This window comes from Desmodus rotundus, chromosome 6, assembly GCF_022682495.2.
Source record: "Desmodus rotundus isolate HL8 chromosome 6, HLdesRot8A.1, whole genome shotgun sequence".
NCBI lineage: Eukaryota > Metazoa > Chordata > Mammalia > Chiroptera > Phyllostomidae > Desmodus > Desmodus rotundus.
Genome location: NC_071392.1, coordinates 155587637 through 155604013, shown reverse-complemented (window position 1 = coordinate 155604013; position 16377 = coordinate 155587637). Strand labels below are relative to the sequence as shown.

General features: G+C 44.6%; 1 protein-coding gene across 4 annotated transcripts in view; it reads right to left on the bottom strand.

The window, feature by feature from the left end:
• CPEB4 (cytoplasmic polyadenylation element binding protein 4) overlaps window positions 1-9022 on the bottom strand; it is a 56513-nt gene extending 47491 nt beyond the window's left edge. For 3 of the 4 annotated variants that reach the window (XM_024576989.3, XM_045185157.3, XM_024576990.3), the window contains exon 1: window positions 6501-9021. In XM_024576989.3, coding sequence (XP_024432757.1) covers window positions 6501-7625 — 1125 coding nt within the window. In that variant the 5' untranslated portion in view covers window positions 7626-9021. Of the gene's footprint in view, window positions 1-6500 lie in introns of all 4 variants that reach the window. The other variant, XM_045185156.2, reaches the window with a different exon arrangement.
• Window positions 9023-16377: the final 7355 nt, after the last annotated feature.

Below are 16377 nucleotides of genomic sequence, written 5' to 3'. Positions count from 1 at the left end.
AAGTTACAATACTGAGGGATTATGATTGGGATATATCTGGTAAATACTCAGCAACCAGAAATTGCTCACACAATATGAAAAATACTCACACAGCTTAAGGTTTTAAACTTTAATTACTCAGTTTGTAAACATCAGTGGCTGATGGAGCTTTTCTCTGACAGATAATGGGACCTGCACTCTGCTACCCACAGGTTCCCCAGTGCCTTTTGTGGCACCATTTTGTCACCAAACTTAAATAGGCACATCTGTGTACAAGGAAGCTTGTGCAAGCATGTATGTGTAAATGTGACCATTAATAAAATATGTAGAAACGCCATTTACACATTGTTTTTGTTATACTTAAAGCTGAATCTGTTCGTTTACTTTAAGTTTAAACAGCTCATGGATAAAAATAAAAGGAACCTATTGGGGCTAGTTACTAATTTGCTTACAATGAGGGAAAAAAATGCATGTTTGGTATCACTCAAAGATTAGCACAGGTCAGAAATACACCGAATAAACCAAATCACAACAGTTTTTATGAGATGTCTAGCCCTATGCTTAGCCATGGCAAAGCAGGTGTGCAATATATATGTGATAACTAAATTGATTAAAATACGAAAAGTAAAACTCAGTTTCAGGATAAAAGCTAATATACCCAATTCAAATCTATGCTACCTTTTCCTAGCTTTAACAAACAAACAAAAAATCACTAACTTTCCATTAAAATACAGTTTTCTTTAATATATACAAATGTTTTAAATTTCTGAAAAAGTAAATATAGGCAAAATCTTTCAAAATACTGAAAGGCTACCAATGCTAATGAAAGTTTCGGTACCTATACAACTAGAAAACTTCACTTCAAGAAAATTAATAATTCTGCTAAAGGGTTTATCTGTCCTGAGAGGTAAAGGGCATGTAGTAAGATAAGCAATCCTAAGGCCTGTTCAAACTGTTCACAGATGTCCAAGCTACGTTTGTAATGAGTTTAATTTCATGGTTTTATTCAATATTAGAGATCCATATTTTAAATTAAAAAAAATTAAGCTATCTAATACGGCCATATACTCAAGGCACCTCGCAATAAGCCTTCACTGTCAGGTATGATTATCCTGATGAGGTACTGTCTTCCTGGATTTAAGCAATTTGCTCAAGGTCACAGAGCTAATTAGAGTTCAGAGCCAAACTGAAGTCTGGACCCAGAGCCTGTGCTTCGCTCTACCACATTCCTGGACTCGTAACATAGCCTTCCTGGGCAATTACTCAGGGTTCCCCTTCAGAAACTGATTAAAAACAGGGTCTACACTCTTATCTTTCTATCTACTAAGAATTTTCTGAAAACCTGAAAGTGGAACTCCTTCTGTTTTAATAATATAAAATGTGATGAGAGTCAACACTACATTTGAAGTTAAAAATATATATATTGCTATAAATTTATCATGGTAAAATATACCTTAATTTCTGCAGGAACAATTTTCTTTGAATAATTAAACATAAAGTAAAATGAGTTTTGTCTGGAAAAGTTAAAATAAAGGCTAAAGTTAGGGCTCCCTGGGCCCCCAGGAGAAACACTCAGCGCACACACTCTTATCTGCAACGGGACCAGAACCCAAGGTACAGTAATAGCGGAGTGCTGAAAAAACGTGGTGATGGATCGTCAAGCTTATTTTCGTTACAGTGAGACAGAGCAAAGTCTTAAGAAAAATAAACTTAGACTTTAAACTTCAAAGTAGACATATGTTAATATTAAAGATGATTTTCCCATTTCTTTCTCCTCAACACCAACAAGGATTATTCTCAGAAGCTTAAACTCATGAACTGAGTACATAGCATCTTTCTTGTTGCAAGTAGCAAAACACACATTCAGCAGGCGTGCAGTAAACACGCTTTTCCTGAAAGATGCTGAACAATGCGTGGATTGTGTTCCATGGCTTCTCTGGAGACAACAACAAAATATCATCAAAAAACTCTACCCCACCCAAAGTCTATTCCACCAGAAAAGCAACTAAACCTAGTTAAAAGGCCTTCTAGAAAAAGGCATACAACTGTATCTGGCAGGCTTTTCCCGAAGTTTTTCCGGTACCTCAATTCTGCTGTAGCCAGAACCAGCCAGCCCATACTTTGCAGTGGAAAAAAAAATTAGTTTCCCCTCTTCTAATATAAATAAATACAAAGTCAAAGACAATGCTTCCTATGCAAAAATCTCTCTTGCAACTATACTAAAAACAAAAAATGTAATGAGGTTACACTTTAGACAATTTAATAATTCACCATGACATTCAAAACTGAAGCAACGCAGTAAACTTCGTTTTAAAATATAAGATGGCACATCCAATTTTGAGGAGCAATAAACTGACAACACGAAGGGAGGTACTAAAGGGACGTGAATTATTTGCCCAGTTCAGACAACACATCCGTGGTGACAGTGTTCTAAAGGAAGAGCAAATAATCCCTGAGTCCTGAAATGTGTCCCTCTCCACCGAGTTTTAGTGTTGTCTTAGTGACAGATTTTGTCCCCCTCTTTTTCTGCCTCCTTCCTGGTTCGTAGCTAATGGAAGCGGGAACAGAGCTGAGCTGAAGGTAAGAGAGAATCAGAATAGATAGTACCAATTCCCCTTCACTTCGCGTAAGGACAGAAGATCTAGGCTCCCCTCCAAAGAAATGCCACATTCAAACCTAATAATTGGCTGGTGCCTCAACATACCATCTGGTTTGGACAACAGAATTCCAGGATGTGCTTGACAGGACGGGGCAGATTTTTCCCCCCTTCGTGCAAAGGTCAAATCATGTCTGCAGTCACCGGAATACAGACCTTGTTTCTTCATTTGGAAATTGGGACGATAAAACCAGGCCTCATAGGACCGAGAAATCCTACGTAAGAAGTGTGGCGACATATGTGAAAGCACCTAGCTCAGTGCCTGGCGTGTAACATGTACTGAAAACAGAGAAAAAATATTTACTTGAATACTAAGCTTAACATTTAAAAGTTGATAAATATATACTATTATTTTCTACTTTCAAAATGTATCTATCATCAGCTTTTGACCATCGTGTCTCCATTATTCTCTGTAAAATTTTTCCTCTCGTCTTACATGCTTCTGGGAAGCGTTTCTTCTGCCCCAGCCCCGTCCTTCCCCCTGCATTACGTCCATGGGAAGAGGCACTGCAGTAAGATATTTGAGCCAAATCTTGTGTGTGAATAGTAATAATAACAACAATTTCTACCTTGTGTGACTGTTGAATGAATTAAATGAGTAAATAAATGTAAAACACTTAGAATATCATAGGCGTGTTAGCTTTATTAAATATCTGATAGCTTAGGCGTATCTGAAAACTGGATTTGAGGTATATTATCTGAATGAAATATTTAAGTTAAGCAAGTATAACTTAGAAACAAATTTTAATACAAAAAAAATCCCAAAATATAATGCCTTGTCATATCAGTTATTTAGAGGATTATTCACATATTTGGAATCTTTGCTCCTGCTCCAAAACATGGACACAAAGAGACGGTTAGGACTGGCCAGAAAGACTAATTGAAAATGTTATCATTCATTTTAACTCACTCTATGCATTCGAACCTGCATTAAACAAACATAAAAACCATCCTGATTCATTTCAAAGTAAAATAAACATTGCCTACTATTAGTTACATTTCAGGTAAATTATTTCCTTTTAATATAACACTATCATGCTAGCCTTTGATTGAATACCAATATTATAAAGTAGCTGTGTAAACTCTATTCTGTAATGTCTGTGATAAATTTAAATCTCTTACACCTAAGGAATTTTTTTCTAATAGCAACTGAAATTACTGATATCTATAAAATCTTTCCTAAAATTAATAGTGTTCGAGGTAATAGGTTTAAATAAGATAGCAGTGTTTTTTTTAAAAAAGAGCGGATTGTGGTAGCAGTGGTTCAAATTTCACATAGCTTGCTTTAGGATGGAAGGGAATTTAGGGATCTCCTAGGTCACCCCTACATTTTATAAAGAAACCGAACCCTCCCACTGCTCTGGAACTGATAGGGCTAGAGCGCAACCTACTTCTGACTCCCAGCCACATAAATGTTCCTTCAGGTTTTTCATATCAAATTTAACCAATCTGTATCAACGCCAAACTATTTTTTGTGCCAAATAATTAATTCAAAAGAATAACTGTTCACACACACACACACACACACCTGCACTCATTCCAGTAAGCACCACAGCAGCCAGTTTACTAACTTCTTACGGTATTTCCAAAGTCCGATTAGGGACTGCACGCTACAAAGATTTTTTCAAATCACTTATTTTTATTACGACTTTCAGCTCGCCCCAGGGCTGGGGCCCACACACTCATGCAAGTGGGGGCGCTGTCTCTCGCTCTCCCTCTCTCGCGCGCTCTCTTCCTCAATCTCTCTAAAAAGCTGTGAGCAGAAATCCGCAACATTTTTTATAATCCTGCTATACTGGAGCCAGGTATATTGACTCAACCTGGCCATTCTCAGCATTATAGACAACAATTCTTAGGGAAGAGTTAGTTTCTAACAATATATTTTAGTATCGATCTTAGTCTATTTTATTATTATTTCATAAACCAACTTAATTTCTCAAGAAACCAACTGATCAAAAAATTTCACTTGTTAAACAAATTCTATTAGTGCCATAAAAATATTGGTCATGTGCATACATGTACAGTTTATTCACTTTCTGAAATTTTTATTTTTCCCAAAGCAAACCTTTAACAAAGTCAGTAAACTGAGAAAGGAAAATAAACCATGAAGTTACTCCATCAGCGTATAGTAGCAAAATAAAAAAAATAGTAATAGTACATTCGATATTCAATTCCGAGCCAGTCTTAATCCAGCTAAAATGTATAAAATGCCATCTTGGATTTTTTAAATTAGCAATATATGAATAATTCATAAAATTTGCCTTTGCATTAAATTTCCCTTAAATTTGTGCTCAAAGAAATAGCAAAACCAACTTTTTAAAAATCAACTTCATGAGATTGCCAATATTTTAAACAGCCTTCGCCTGACCACTAAAACAGTAACTTCTCTCTTCAATTTGAGTAAAAGCCCTTTCTAAAAACCAAAGCCAACAGCTTTTTGATACTTATGCAAAAAATTATTTTTAAAAGAAATCTAAAACTAAATTTAACCAAATATTTTAAGCTGCATCTTAACCACTGCACCTGAATCCTTACAGGGGGGATATTTACTTGCTTGGAATAACACAGTTGTTTTCTTAGCAAACTTCCCCCACCACTAAGTAAACAATTAATTCAAACAGATAATTCTGCATTTAATCTGCTGTAGCCCTTGTGGGAAGATCTCTAAAGTAACGCTCCAGCTATAGTACCATGTATGTACTCATACATGTATACAGATATATTTTTAATCCTTGTTTTTTAGCTTAGAGTTGGTATTCTTACCATCTATGAGCTGCTGGGCAAGTTATTATATCTTTCTGATACTCAATTTTCTCATCTGTAAAATGGGATAACAACTGAACTTACCCTGTAGGCTTGTTAGGACTGAGTCAATGTTAGCTTACCACCTCACATAAATTTCCTAAACACACATAAATGATCATACTCTCCAAATATACAAATTCAGTGGGGCGTTTGATGTTCAGTTAACTATGAAATTCCCTGTATCCTCTCTCTCGACCAGAATGGCTGCTCATTGATTCAAAAACATCAAACAAATGTGACTCTTGCAGAACAAGGATACACTGGTGGCGAGAAGGACAAGTGATCTCGGCCTGGATCTATTATTAGGCTGGTTAATTATCTACACTCCCAGTGTTAACACTGGAAAAGAAACAAATGGGTGAAAAGGCGTCATTAAAAAAGTCACTCTGAGATCTACAGTTTCACCGTATTCAAAAATAAATGGACATGAAGAAGGAACTTAGATAATTTCTCTAGTCGTCCTTGCTGACACACGGCAGGTCAGAAATGGCACAGAGGGTTCAAAGGAAATTAATGAGTCCAGACTGTTCAGACTGCCCGGTTCAGAGAGGTCCCGGGTTTAAAACATAAGCAGCGAGAGAACTGCTCTTAGAGTTGGTTTTCAGTAACTCACCACCTTACAGCAGAGAAAAAGGAATTTTTTGGTTGCAGAGTTACTGTATATGGGTAGAAAACGCTCATCAGTTTCCACACATGAAAGGCATTTGTATCTCTGTCTTATTTACTCTCATGTAAATAAGTAGGGAAAAACCAACCCTGATTCTCTTGTCAGGCTAGAGAGGTATTACAGTTCATAATTACGACATCACTAACTACCTCGTATGAATTATGCAACGTCACACAATTATCTTTGGGAAGATTACAATGAGAAATTTACCAAAGAAACAGCTGAGTATTTTGTCCCAAATTACACCCCTCCCCTGCTGAAACACTGTCTGGTAACTAACTCATGTTCTGTAAAAAGAGCTCGGACATGAACATGGACAATTCAAACTCTCTTAGATACCACACCATGCCCCTTCCTTATTCATCTTAATCTCTTAGTGGAACACAATCTTACCGGAAAAGGAAAAATGTTGTCAGCCCTGTTCAAGCTGTCCTCCATCCAGGACTTAGGAGCAAAGGCAGAGCTGGGGCGAGCGTACTTCTGGAGCTGAATATGATTGCTTGCAAAATTTTTCTTCAAAGGCGAGATGGAATTCAGGGGCGTTATTCCTCCATTCAGCCCTCTGCGGTGGTCGCGGCCTTGGGAACCTCCCCAGCCACCATATCCACCACCTCCTGGGCTCCAGGAAGACGAGGGTGTAGGAGAGGGGCTCTGGTAGCTGCTCCACGGAGAGGGGGGTTTGTTAAGATTATTCGCCAAATGCGGCAGCTGGTTAAAAGCAGCATTTCTGTGTGTGAAAGGTGGCGGGTGGGGACTGGCAGGAGACCTCCTTTGCTGCTGATGCTGGCTGTGATGATGCTGGAAGTGAGGATGATGAGGGTGGTGCTGCGAGAGAGGCCCGATCTGAGGGGAGAAGCTGCCTCCGAAGCCAGGGCTGACGTGATGGGGGAAATTTTGAAACAACAGAGCACCGTTATTAGCTGAAGCAGCTGGGACCCCTCCCTGGTGAAAGAAACTGGCATCTTCGTTGATGATTGTAGAGGAGGAAGGCGCGATCGCAGCTGACCAGTTACTGAACCCGGTGAGAGACGATGCACTGGATGTCAGAGGTTGGGTGGAAGTACCTAGCCCCGCGGCTTCTTGATAATCAAACCCTGTCAACACTGGTGATTCGATTCTGATTTTCTCCTTCCCACTGCCGTTTTCTGAAGAACTGTCCCCTGGATTTTCTTCAGATTTTGCCTTCTCAGTTTCGGGCAGTATTCCAGCTTCCTGCCCTGGGCTGGGGGAGAGCTGCTGCTTGTCCAAAGGGTCTTGCTGTTCCTGTTGCTGACTTTTTGCTTTTTCTGACCCCAAGATCTCATCCTGAATGTTGTGGGTGGCAGGAGCAGGAAAGAGCCAAGCTGAGCCGGCGCTGCTGCCATTGGCAGCTGTGTTATTATTTATAAAAGCAGCAGGGCTGGGGGTGGCATTTTGGTGATGGTGTGGAGGCTGCAGGTGCGGATGGAATCGGACTGGAAAAGCAGATTTATTCCCAGTGTTGCTTTGCACTAGCACCCCAAACCCGTAATCCCCCATTTATTATTTTTAGAAGCAGAATCTTACAAAAAAAAATGACAACCTGATGTCTCACGCCTTTGTATCCTCTACCCCAAATGTGTTTGTTTGAAATGTCTTATTTATAGCTAGCTGAAAGATCGCAGCTTATCACCCTAAATAGTTCTGATTTGGAATTCTGGTCTCTGAAAGAAAAAAAAAAAAACTGAAAAAATCAAAATCTCTTAAAACATTGACATGAATCCAACTGGGCTTATTTCTAGGAGGGAATAAAAACGAAGAGGGTAAAAATCAAGTCTTTGGTTAGTAAAATAGGCGCTTTCTTTTTCCAAAGGAAAATGTACATGAATGACAAAAACACAGCTTCTCAAGCATCTATACACGTAGAAGAATAAGCATTGCGCGGAGTAAAAATATATATATATAATTTAACAGTCACATATGGTCTTCCTCAGCAGCTTAGGTTCACTCACATAAAAATCAGACTAGGGCTAAAGGGGAGAATACGTTCTTTTCTTGGCAGCTTGGTTAAAAAAATCAGGAATAATTTAAGAACATTATATATTATATATTTATATATATAGATTATATTAGATTATCTGGGGCGGGAGGTGAATTCCTGGTTGCGGGCGGGCGAGGAAATCAGCATTGACTAATGGACAGACGATCGCGGGGAGGTTTCTGCCGCTCCTGGTCCTGTTTCTGCTCTTTCACGGGGCGCAGTTTTGGCCTCTGGGGCTGTTCCTGAGGCTCTGGGTGCAGATCTTGCTGCGGTCGCTGTTCCTGGGCTCCCCCCCGGCTTCCTCTCCCCCATGAAATGGGTTGGAAACACCCGTTTCTCCCTCTGAGGGGGTTGCGATCAGGAAGGATTAGCAAGACTCGACGAGGACGAGCCGGCGGCCCGGGCGTGCGGGGACCAAGGGGGCGACCTGGAAGGTCCTGCGGTTTCGGCCTCTTCCCCTCTCTGCGTCTCCGGGGTTTTTTTCCCTCATGGGACCCAAGGGCGGTTTGTTCAGTTCCCTCAGTTCGATTCTCCGCAGGGGGGGGAAGAAAGAGGAAAAAAAGGAAAAACCCACTAGCGTAGTTATCCCGAAAGAGAAGGGCCTCCCCCTTTTGCTCTCTCTTTTTCCCCACGATTTTTTTTTAACTATAATTTAGAAGGCTTTTGTTTCTCCTCACGGTTGCTGGGCCGTCGTCGTCGTCGTCGCCGCCGCCGCCGTCGCTTTACCCCGGTCCCGCAGTCCCCACGGTTGTTGCGGACGCCGCCTGGCTCGTCTTCTCTCCCTTTTCCTCCTCTTTCTCCTCTACTGTCGCCGCCGCCGCCGCCGCCGCCGGCGCCACCGCCTCCCGGTGCCCGGGTCCCGCAGCCGCGGCTGAGTCCTTCTCCTAAGGACCGAGCCGAGTGAAATGACAACCAGCTGGAAAGACCGAGAGACACTTCCGGTTCGAAGAGGGAGGGGTGGGGTACCGCGGACCACCGCCCTCCTGCCTAGAGACCAATCAGCTGTTAGAATTTAGACGGGGCCACGCCCCCCCACTTAGGTCCCCTCCCAGGAAGGTCGAAAAGGTACCTCGAGAGACGCCCCTTCCGCTGTGCCTCTCCCAGTGCAGCCGGCTGCCTGGAACCAGCTCCCCAACGCAGAGAGCGCAGCAGGTCGCCATCTTTAGTGTGGGCAAAGGCCTCCTTCGCTGTTTGTCTTTCCTAACCGCCCTTTGCTAGGGGAGCACGTAGAGACGCGCAGAAGAGAACAGATTCCTTGAGAACCACGAAAAAGAGTCAAGGTGTCGGGGATCGGAGTGGCGACCCTCGAAAACACGGATGAACGCAAGGACTGCCCACAGTAAAGGTGGTTCCCCAGGCGTTATTTTGGCCCGAGCTCCGCCCCAGAAGGAGTCTTCCCCGCAGCTAGGTGGTGCCTAGAACTGCGTACTACGTCCCTCTCCTGGATGAAGATCTCACGCGTGACTCTCCCTTCACCTCCCATTGCCCCACCCCCACCCCAGCCTGGCTCAGCGCTGGTGTAGCCTCTCAGGCGCAAAGATACAGCTGCCCTAGGCGCCGGGGCTGATCCTTCATTCCCACCCCGTTCTAGTGCACCTTATGTGCTGTAATAGAGGGACTTTTTCAAAACGAAAATCTTGCAGTCCTTACCTGCTCAGATCTCTTCTATGGCTACCCATTGCCTCGCCTAAGTTTGGTATTCAAGGCTTCTGCACTTCTGTGGGCAGTAAATCATAACGTCTCACCTCTCTCCAAACACCCCACACCCTTCCTGTCTTCTGCACCTGGCAAACCCCTATTTAGTTTTAGGAATCAGACACCCTTCCTGTCTTCTGCACCTGGCAAACCCCTATTTAGTTTTAGGAATCAGTTCAAAAGCTACCTACTCTGTCTTCTGAATTCTCTCTAAGCATCCATGCCCCTGTGTACATCTCATGCTCTTTGTTTTTTTAATCACAATTATAATGGTTGCTTATGTCGGCCAGACCTGTGCTCAACTGTGGCTCTTTGCAGAGAGGATCTTGTCTTTCCTGAATGACAGTCCCCTTTCTGAGTCTGAATGATGGCATTCTTTCTGCCATTTGGTTTGGAGCTCATCTCTCTCAAGCTTTCTTATTCAAGCTTACTTGCTACTCAAGGGTACGTCTTGTTTGTACATTCCCACCGCTGTGACCGCCATCGGGGTGTGGGTTAGTGCCTGGCTTCAGCACCAGCCCTAAAGATGCTGAATAAGTGAGTGTTTTCCTTTAGCAGGAAATTAAACATGAAAAAAAGAGAGAGAAGAAGTCAGAGTAAAGCCAGAAGTGACTATGGCAAGAGTAGGGATAAAAGATCAATTGTGCCTTTGAGGAGACTCTTATGAACAAAGATGGCTTCTACTTCATTTCTGGAGCCTTCGCTCAACGGCTGCGACTTCTGCCGCCTGTTTTTCAATCCCCCAGCGCTTCCATGTAGAACACCTGTTAGAGCCTTAGCTATTTTATTCCCTTGCACGGTGTCACAATGCATCTTATCTCTGCAGCTGAACTGCACATGTTGATACCTGCAGCACAGGGACTGGGGCTTACTCTGCTGTTTATTGCCCACAACTGGACACACCTTAAGATTTAGCTGGTTCTGTTAGGTGTCATTTCCTACAGGTTGGTTCCTGACTGCTCCCCTCTCTAGCATCTTATAGATTTCCCTTTGTAAATTACTGCCGGTTGTCAGTGGGTTCATTTCTTGAGGGCAAAGTTTGTGTCTGATTTGTCTTTCTGTCTCTGGTAGCCAGCAGAAGGTCTGGCATAGAGCAGACTCAGGACATGCTTATTAAATGAATGAATGAATGTTCAGTGGCCAGTGGATGGCTGAGAGTCTTTGGAGCTACCACTTCTCAGTGGCTAAAATGGCAGCCATGGTTTGAAGCAAAGAGGACTGACTGACGATCTTTGGAATCTACGCACCTGAATTTGAATCCCAGCTCTGCCACTTCCTATTGTACAGCCCCAGGCATCCCCTCTACAAGCCCCTGGCTCCTCGGAGATAAAATGTGAATGATATTTCCTCCTGCACTAGGTTGGTAAATTACATGAAATACATGTGAAGTGCTGGGCTCATAGGAGGTTTTCAAAAATGTCAGTTCCTTATTAATATATTAAATGCAGAGAACTGCTCACAGACGTCTTTTGCTTAGAAGCAGCTGCATGCATGAGTGAATCCAGGAACCTGTGTGGGTTTGTAGGGGGAGGAGGCACTCCCGAGCCACAGTCGGGGTGCTGCTAGGGCAGCCTGATCCTGTAAAACTGTAACAATCGTAGGCAGTAGGGTTGGGCTGGGCTTAAGCTAGAGTGATCAGTGTAGATACCACGCTCTCGGTTAGGGACTAGGAGCGTGGGAGAAGGAAGGGAGAAGCAATTCTCTTGGCTCAGTTGCCTACTCAGAAAGCCAGGATACCCACCCAGCTCAGGGCTGCCCTCCTTCAAAACATTCTGGCCTCAGAAACTGTCCCAGGTAACCATGACAACAATTCAGCGGCTCCATTTAGGATCTCCAAAGGGATCTAGTGTTGCAGAGGACTGCTGGTTTGAACACTCTGCTGGCGGAAGAGGGCCCCTCCCATGAAGAAGGCTCACTGGGAAGCTTTTGGGTTGAGGAGAACGCAACCTCCGCCCGACCATTAAGGTGCTACTAGATTTTTAAAAAGGAAAAAACAAAACAAAACCTCCCTGCTTGTCCAGCAAGGGCTGACACACCTTTAGAGGACCTGCAGGTCGGTAAATGCGTGTACCCTGCTGGCTATTGCCCAGCCCCCTCTGGGGTTTGAGGTCAACCACACCCCAAACCCGGAGCCTCCCAGGAAGCACAGCCCTAATATCTCCTTCACCAGCCGCTCTTAAAGCTTGGCAGATGATATAAATCTCACCCCATAATCACACAGAGTGAACTCTGCCCTCCTCCAGCTCTGAGGTCCTTCAGTCTTATCCCACCCACACACACCCGAGCTCTCTAGGGGCCCATCTGATAACTTTGGCCATCGGGGCTGCCCCTGTAGGCCGCCCAGGCTGTGCGCCGTGCAGCTCCACACGGCGCCAAAGACTCGATGGTGTGCACACCAACCCCTGGCTCTGCACAGTGTGTCAGCCGTGCTTTGGCTCATTTCCGTGAGACACAGAGCACACTGTGGAATTCTGACGCCCATCCCAACAAAGCCACCAGATACTACCATAAATTATACATGAGCACATGCTCATCACAGGCAGAAATATTGGAAACAATGGATCCTTTTAGAGGTGGTGGCCCAGGAGCTCTCTGTGATGGAGCTGAAGGACACGATGTCCTTGGTGCTGTTTTGGGTAGTGAGCACAGTGAGGAGACAAGTCCGGGCAGGTGCACGGTCCAGTCCCCTAAGAGATTAATACCCAGCAGCACTTGCCTGGCAGCGTTAATAAGCTTCTAATGTAGTGGTGGAATATATATCTTAGTGAAACCAAAAAAATGTAATGATGCCCAGAGCAAGCTCCGTGGAGGTAGGGGAAGAGAGAAGAGTGGAGTTACTTTGGGAATAGTACCTGGGAGCTCACTACCAGAAGGGCAGAACACCACCAAGTCCCGAAAGCAGGTTTCATCACACCCCATCTCTGCTCCCCACCCCGGTTCGATATTGGAAAGTGTGCCTGTTTACTTAGAAAGCACCATTGTTTTTTTAGCAGTTAATTGCTAGATTACATTTTCTCTTTTTGTGTGTTGTTTCGTAACCCTCTGCATTTTAAACAGTGTTTCCTTCCCACTTTCCCATTTAATGTGTTACCATTAACACAGTGTCCATAGTGGACAAGCCATTTGGATGGGGAGTGGTGAAGCCAGTCCCTGCAATGCATTGTCACTGAATGAAGGGCTTGGAGAGGTCCCGGTCACAGACGCGCTTCATTTGGGATCACTGTATGCTGGCAAGGACTTAGGTGAGCTGGAACAGGGGGCTGGCCTTCCAGTGACGTGCTTCATGTGGCATGACTTGGATTCTTTTGTGGCTACAGCCACCTAGGTGGACGGGCTGCTGGCCCAGATCACCCCTTGTGGCTTTGACTGGACATACTTCACTTCTCTGCGTCAGGGCCCTGGCTGTGCTGCCCAACAGCTGCCGTCTCACACACACTCTGTGGCTAGGCGGAAGGACTGTCGCTGCGATGCTGCAGACTGAATAGCCTTTTGGAGCTTGTAGGAAGATGCAGGGTCCGGGGCCGAGAGAGCTGGGAGTCCGAGACCAAAACCATGGCCCCGACATAGCCATCAACTCAGTCCCTGGTCCAGTTTGTCCAGTTTGATGATTTCCTTTTGACCAGAACTTTTACGACCAAAAGGGTTTCATTTCAGAACCCTTTAGCAATGAAGGTTCAAAGAAAGTCATCTATTAAAAAAACAAAACAAAACAAAACGAAACACTAAAGCTGGTCCTTTCTTTTTATGTCCACATTGCTTGCTCCCTATTCTTGGAGTACATATATTACTAATGAGCAGTTGTGAGGGTTGATTTGTAAGCATCCAACCTCAAACTTTGGTGTGCATTAGTTCCCATGGGAGTCCATCAATCGCATGTTCCCAGGCATAGCCCCCGAGAATTCTGATTAAGTTTTCTCATGGTATTTTCTAAAAAAGTGAGAAGGTACAAGAGATTTTCTCATCGTAATGTGAAAGCACAGAAAAACCGAAAGAAGAATGGCTGAAGCAAGAGTTCCTCTCTCACATGAAAGAGACTGGGGGGGTCAACACAGGGCCGGTGGGGTGGTTTCAGGAAGTCATCAGAAACCAGCTTCCTTCCAGCTCACTGTTTCTCCCACCTCAAAAAGTAACTTCTGCCTTTTGATCTAAGATAGCCGATAGAGCTCCAGCCATCACGTCTGTATTCCAGATGGAAGGCAGGAGGAAAAGACAAAGAAGGACCTTGTCTTTGAGAACACTTTTCTGAAGACACACACAGCACTTTCATTCTCTTCCCCTTGGCTGGACCTTGGCTGTATGGTCGCAGCTAATCGCAAAGAGATTTGGAAGTATGGTCTTTATTTAAAAAGTAATATTCTGTGGCCAAGGAAGACAATGGAGGTGGATATCAGAGGGTGGGGTCCTTAGACGCAGAGATGTTTCATGACTAACCTGAAGTCAAGCCAATGCCCTCAGCGTGCTGTTGAAGAAACTGAGGCCCAGGGAAGGAAGGGCCTTGTCTAAGTAACTCAGTTCTTTTCTCCAGGTATCTTGACTCAGAACTCTTTCCTCTGCCCAGTGGTCCTCAGATGTTAGTGCATCAGAATCCTCTGGAAGACTAGTTAAAACAAACCAAAATTTCTGATGGGAAATGTATGGGATCCAAGAACCTGAATCTCTAACAAGCTTCCCATTGATGCTGGTGCTGCCGGGTTGGTTGGTAACCACGCTGGGAGAGCCAGTGGTCCACAGGCCACCCCGCCTGGGTTTAACAAGGGACCTTCAATTCAGTGTGGCCAATGGAACCCATCACCTCCCTCCCAGCCTTAGTCCCCCTCCCATTTCCTCCAGCTCACCCAGGGGGGCCATGGTTCCCTCTCTGAGTTGCCCATGGGAACCCAATGTGGGAATCATCCTAAACTCCTCCCTCTCCTTCTCTCACCTCTAACTGGACCACAGGTTTTCTTCCTATTCTGTCCTCAGCAGCTCCTCTTTCTCTCCATGTCTGCTCTGCTTCAAGCCTGGTCATTCCTCACCTGGATATTTTGGTTTTATAAGGGCTACCGTCAGGCCTAACACTTAGCTTTGCTCACCGACTCTTCCTAAATGGGGAGTCTAATCACACGAATCCATTGCTTAAGCACTTTCAGGGGCTTTTGATGTAGTGCTGATACATTTTTCAAACTTCAGTGATTTTCACCCCAGCATCACAATTTTTTCTTTTTCTTTCTTTGTTTTTTTTTTTTTGTTTTTGCCATATTGGTGTAGCTCCTGCGCTATCGTTCATTTCATAGTTTTTAATTATAAGCTGGCTTACCTTTAAAGAAAAAAAAATGAAATACACATTCAAAGAGCTTGATTGACCAGCCAAAGTAAAAAACTAGCATCCCTGGCTATACCCAAAAAGAAACGGTCACATTTAAAACGGTGAGACCAAATTATGTATTGCATTTCTCCTACATGTTGTATGCGTCTTAGGTCTGAGGCCTTCTTTCCCTTTGTTAAAAAGGAACATTCGTAAGGTTAGAGAGGTGCTGAAGACACGCTACCATTCTGGAAAGGTCGTCTGGGTGTCATTAGAAGGACTGAAAGAGAATGGAAAAGGAACCGAATTTCTCATCGTGTGATTCAAGGTTGTGCATGTACCCTCTTGTCTGGGTGCCACCCACAGTCCTCTCTCAGCTCCCCTGCTGCCTGCACTCCGCCAGATCCTTAACCTCACATCCCACGCACTCGGCGACCTGACACGGGCACAGCAGGTTGGTACCACCTCTCCCCACTCACCCAGGGCGTTGTTCCGAGCCCTGATACTCCTGAGGTCCCACGATCTTTCAATCAGTCAATACCATTTGCTGCAAGGAACCGAATGCATGAGTAATAGCGACTTGAACAATAAGAGGTTATTTTTCTCAGACATCAAGAAGCCCAGAGGGTGCTGCTGCTGCTGCTGACAGCAGGCCCTGGGTTGGAATCTCTGCGTGTTCTCAGCCTTGTCTCCTGCAGCTTCAGCCATCAGGCAGGGCATTTGAGGCAAGAAGCTGAGGGCTTCCAGGAGCTGAGAGTTTCTGGTCATGAGCTTTCCTGTGACCTGGGAGGAAAGCGCTTCCCCAGGGGCCCTCCGACACACTTCCTGTTATATCGTTTTGGTCAGAACTGGGCCCAGTGCCTTGATCTAGACCAGACCCAGGCCTAGCTTCTCTGAGGCCAAGGGACCCCATCAGGAACCACGAAACAAAACCAGGATTCTGCTGGAAAGGGGAAGGGGAAATCTTTGGAGGAGGCTTCTGTGCTCACCACGCCATTGCCTTGGGCCTCCCCACGTGTATCTGATTGCCAAGGACCCTGACTGCCTTCGCCAGAGGGGCTCTTCCTCCTCCTCCTGGTGCACGCTCGCTGGCCTGCCCGAGCCCCAGGCAGAGGTGGTATTTTCTTGGGTGGCACAGATGCTGGGCCACATAATTGACTCTCCTCTGAGTCTTTGGATTCCATTAGAGTTACTCCTCCGGGTCGGGACTCTTTTCTTTGTCTTCCGTATCCCCTGGACCCGGCATTATGCCCAGCGCAGGGTAGGCCTTTCACGAGTGTTTGTTGAATTAC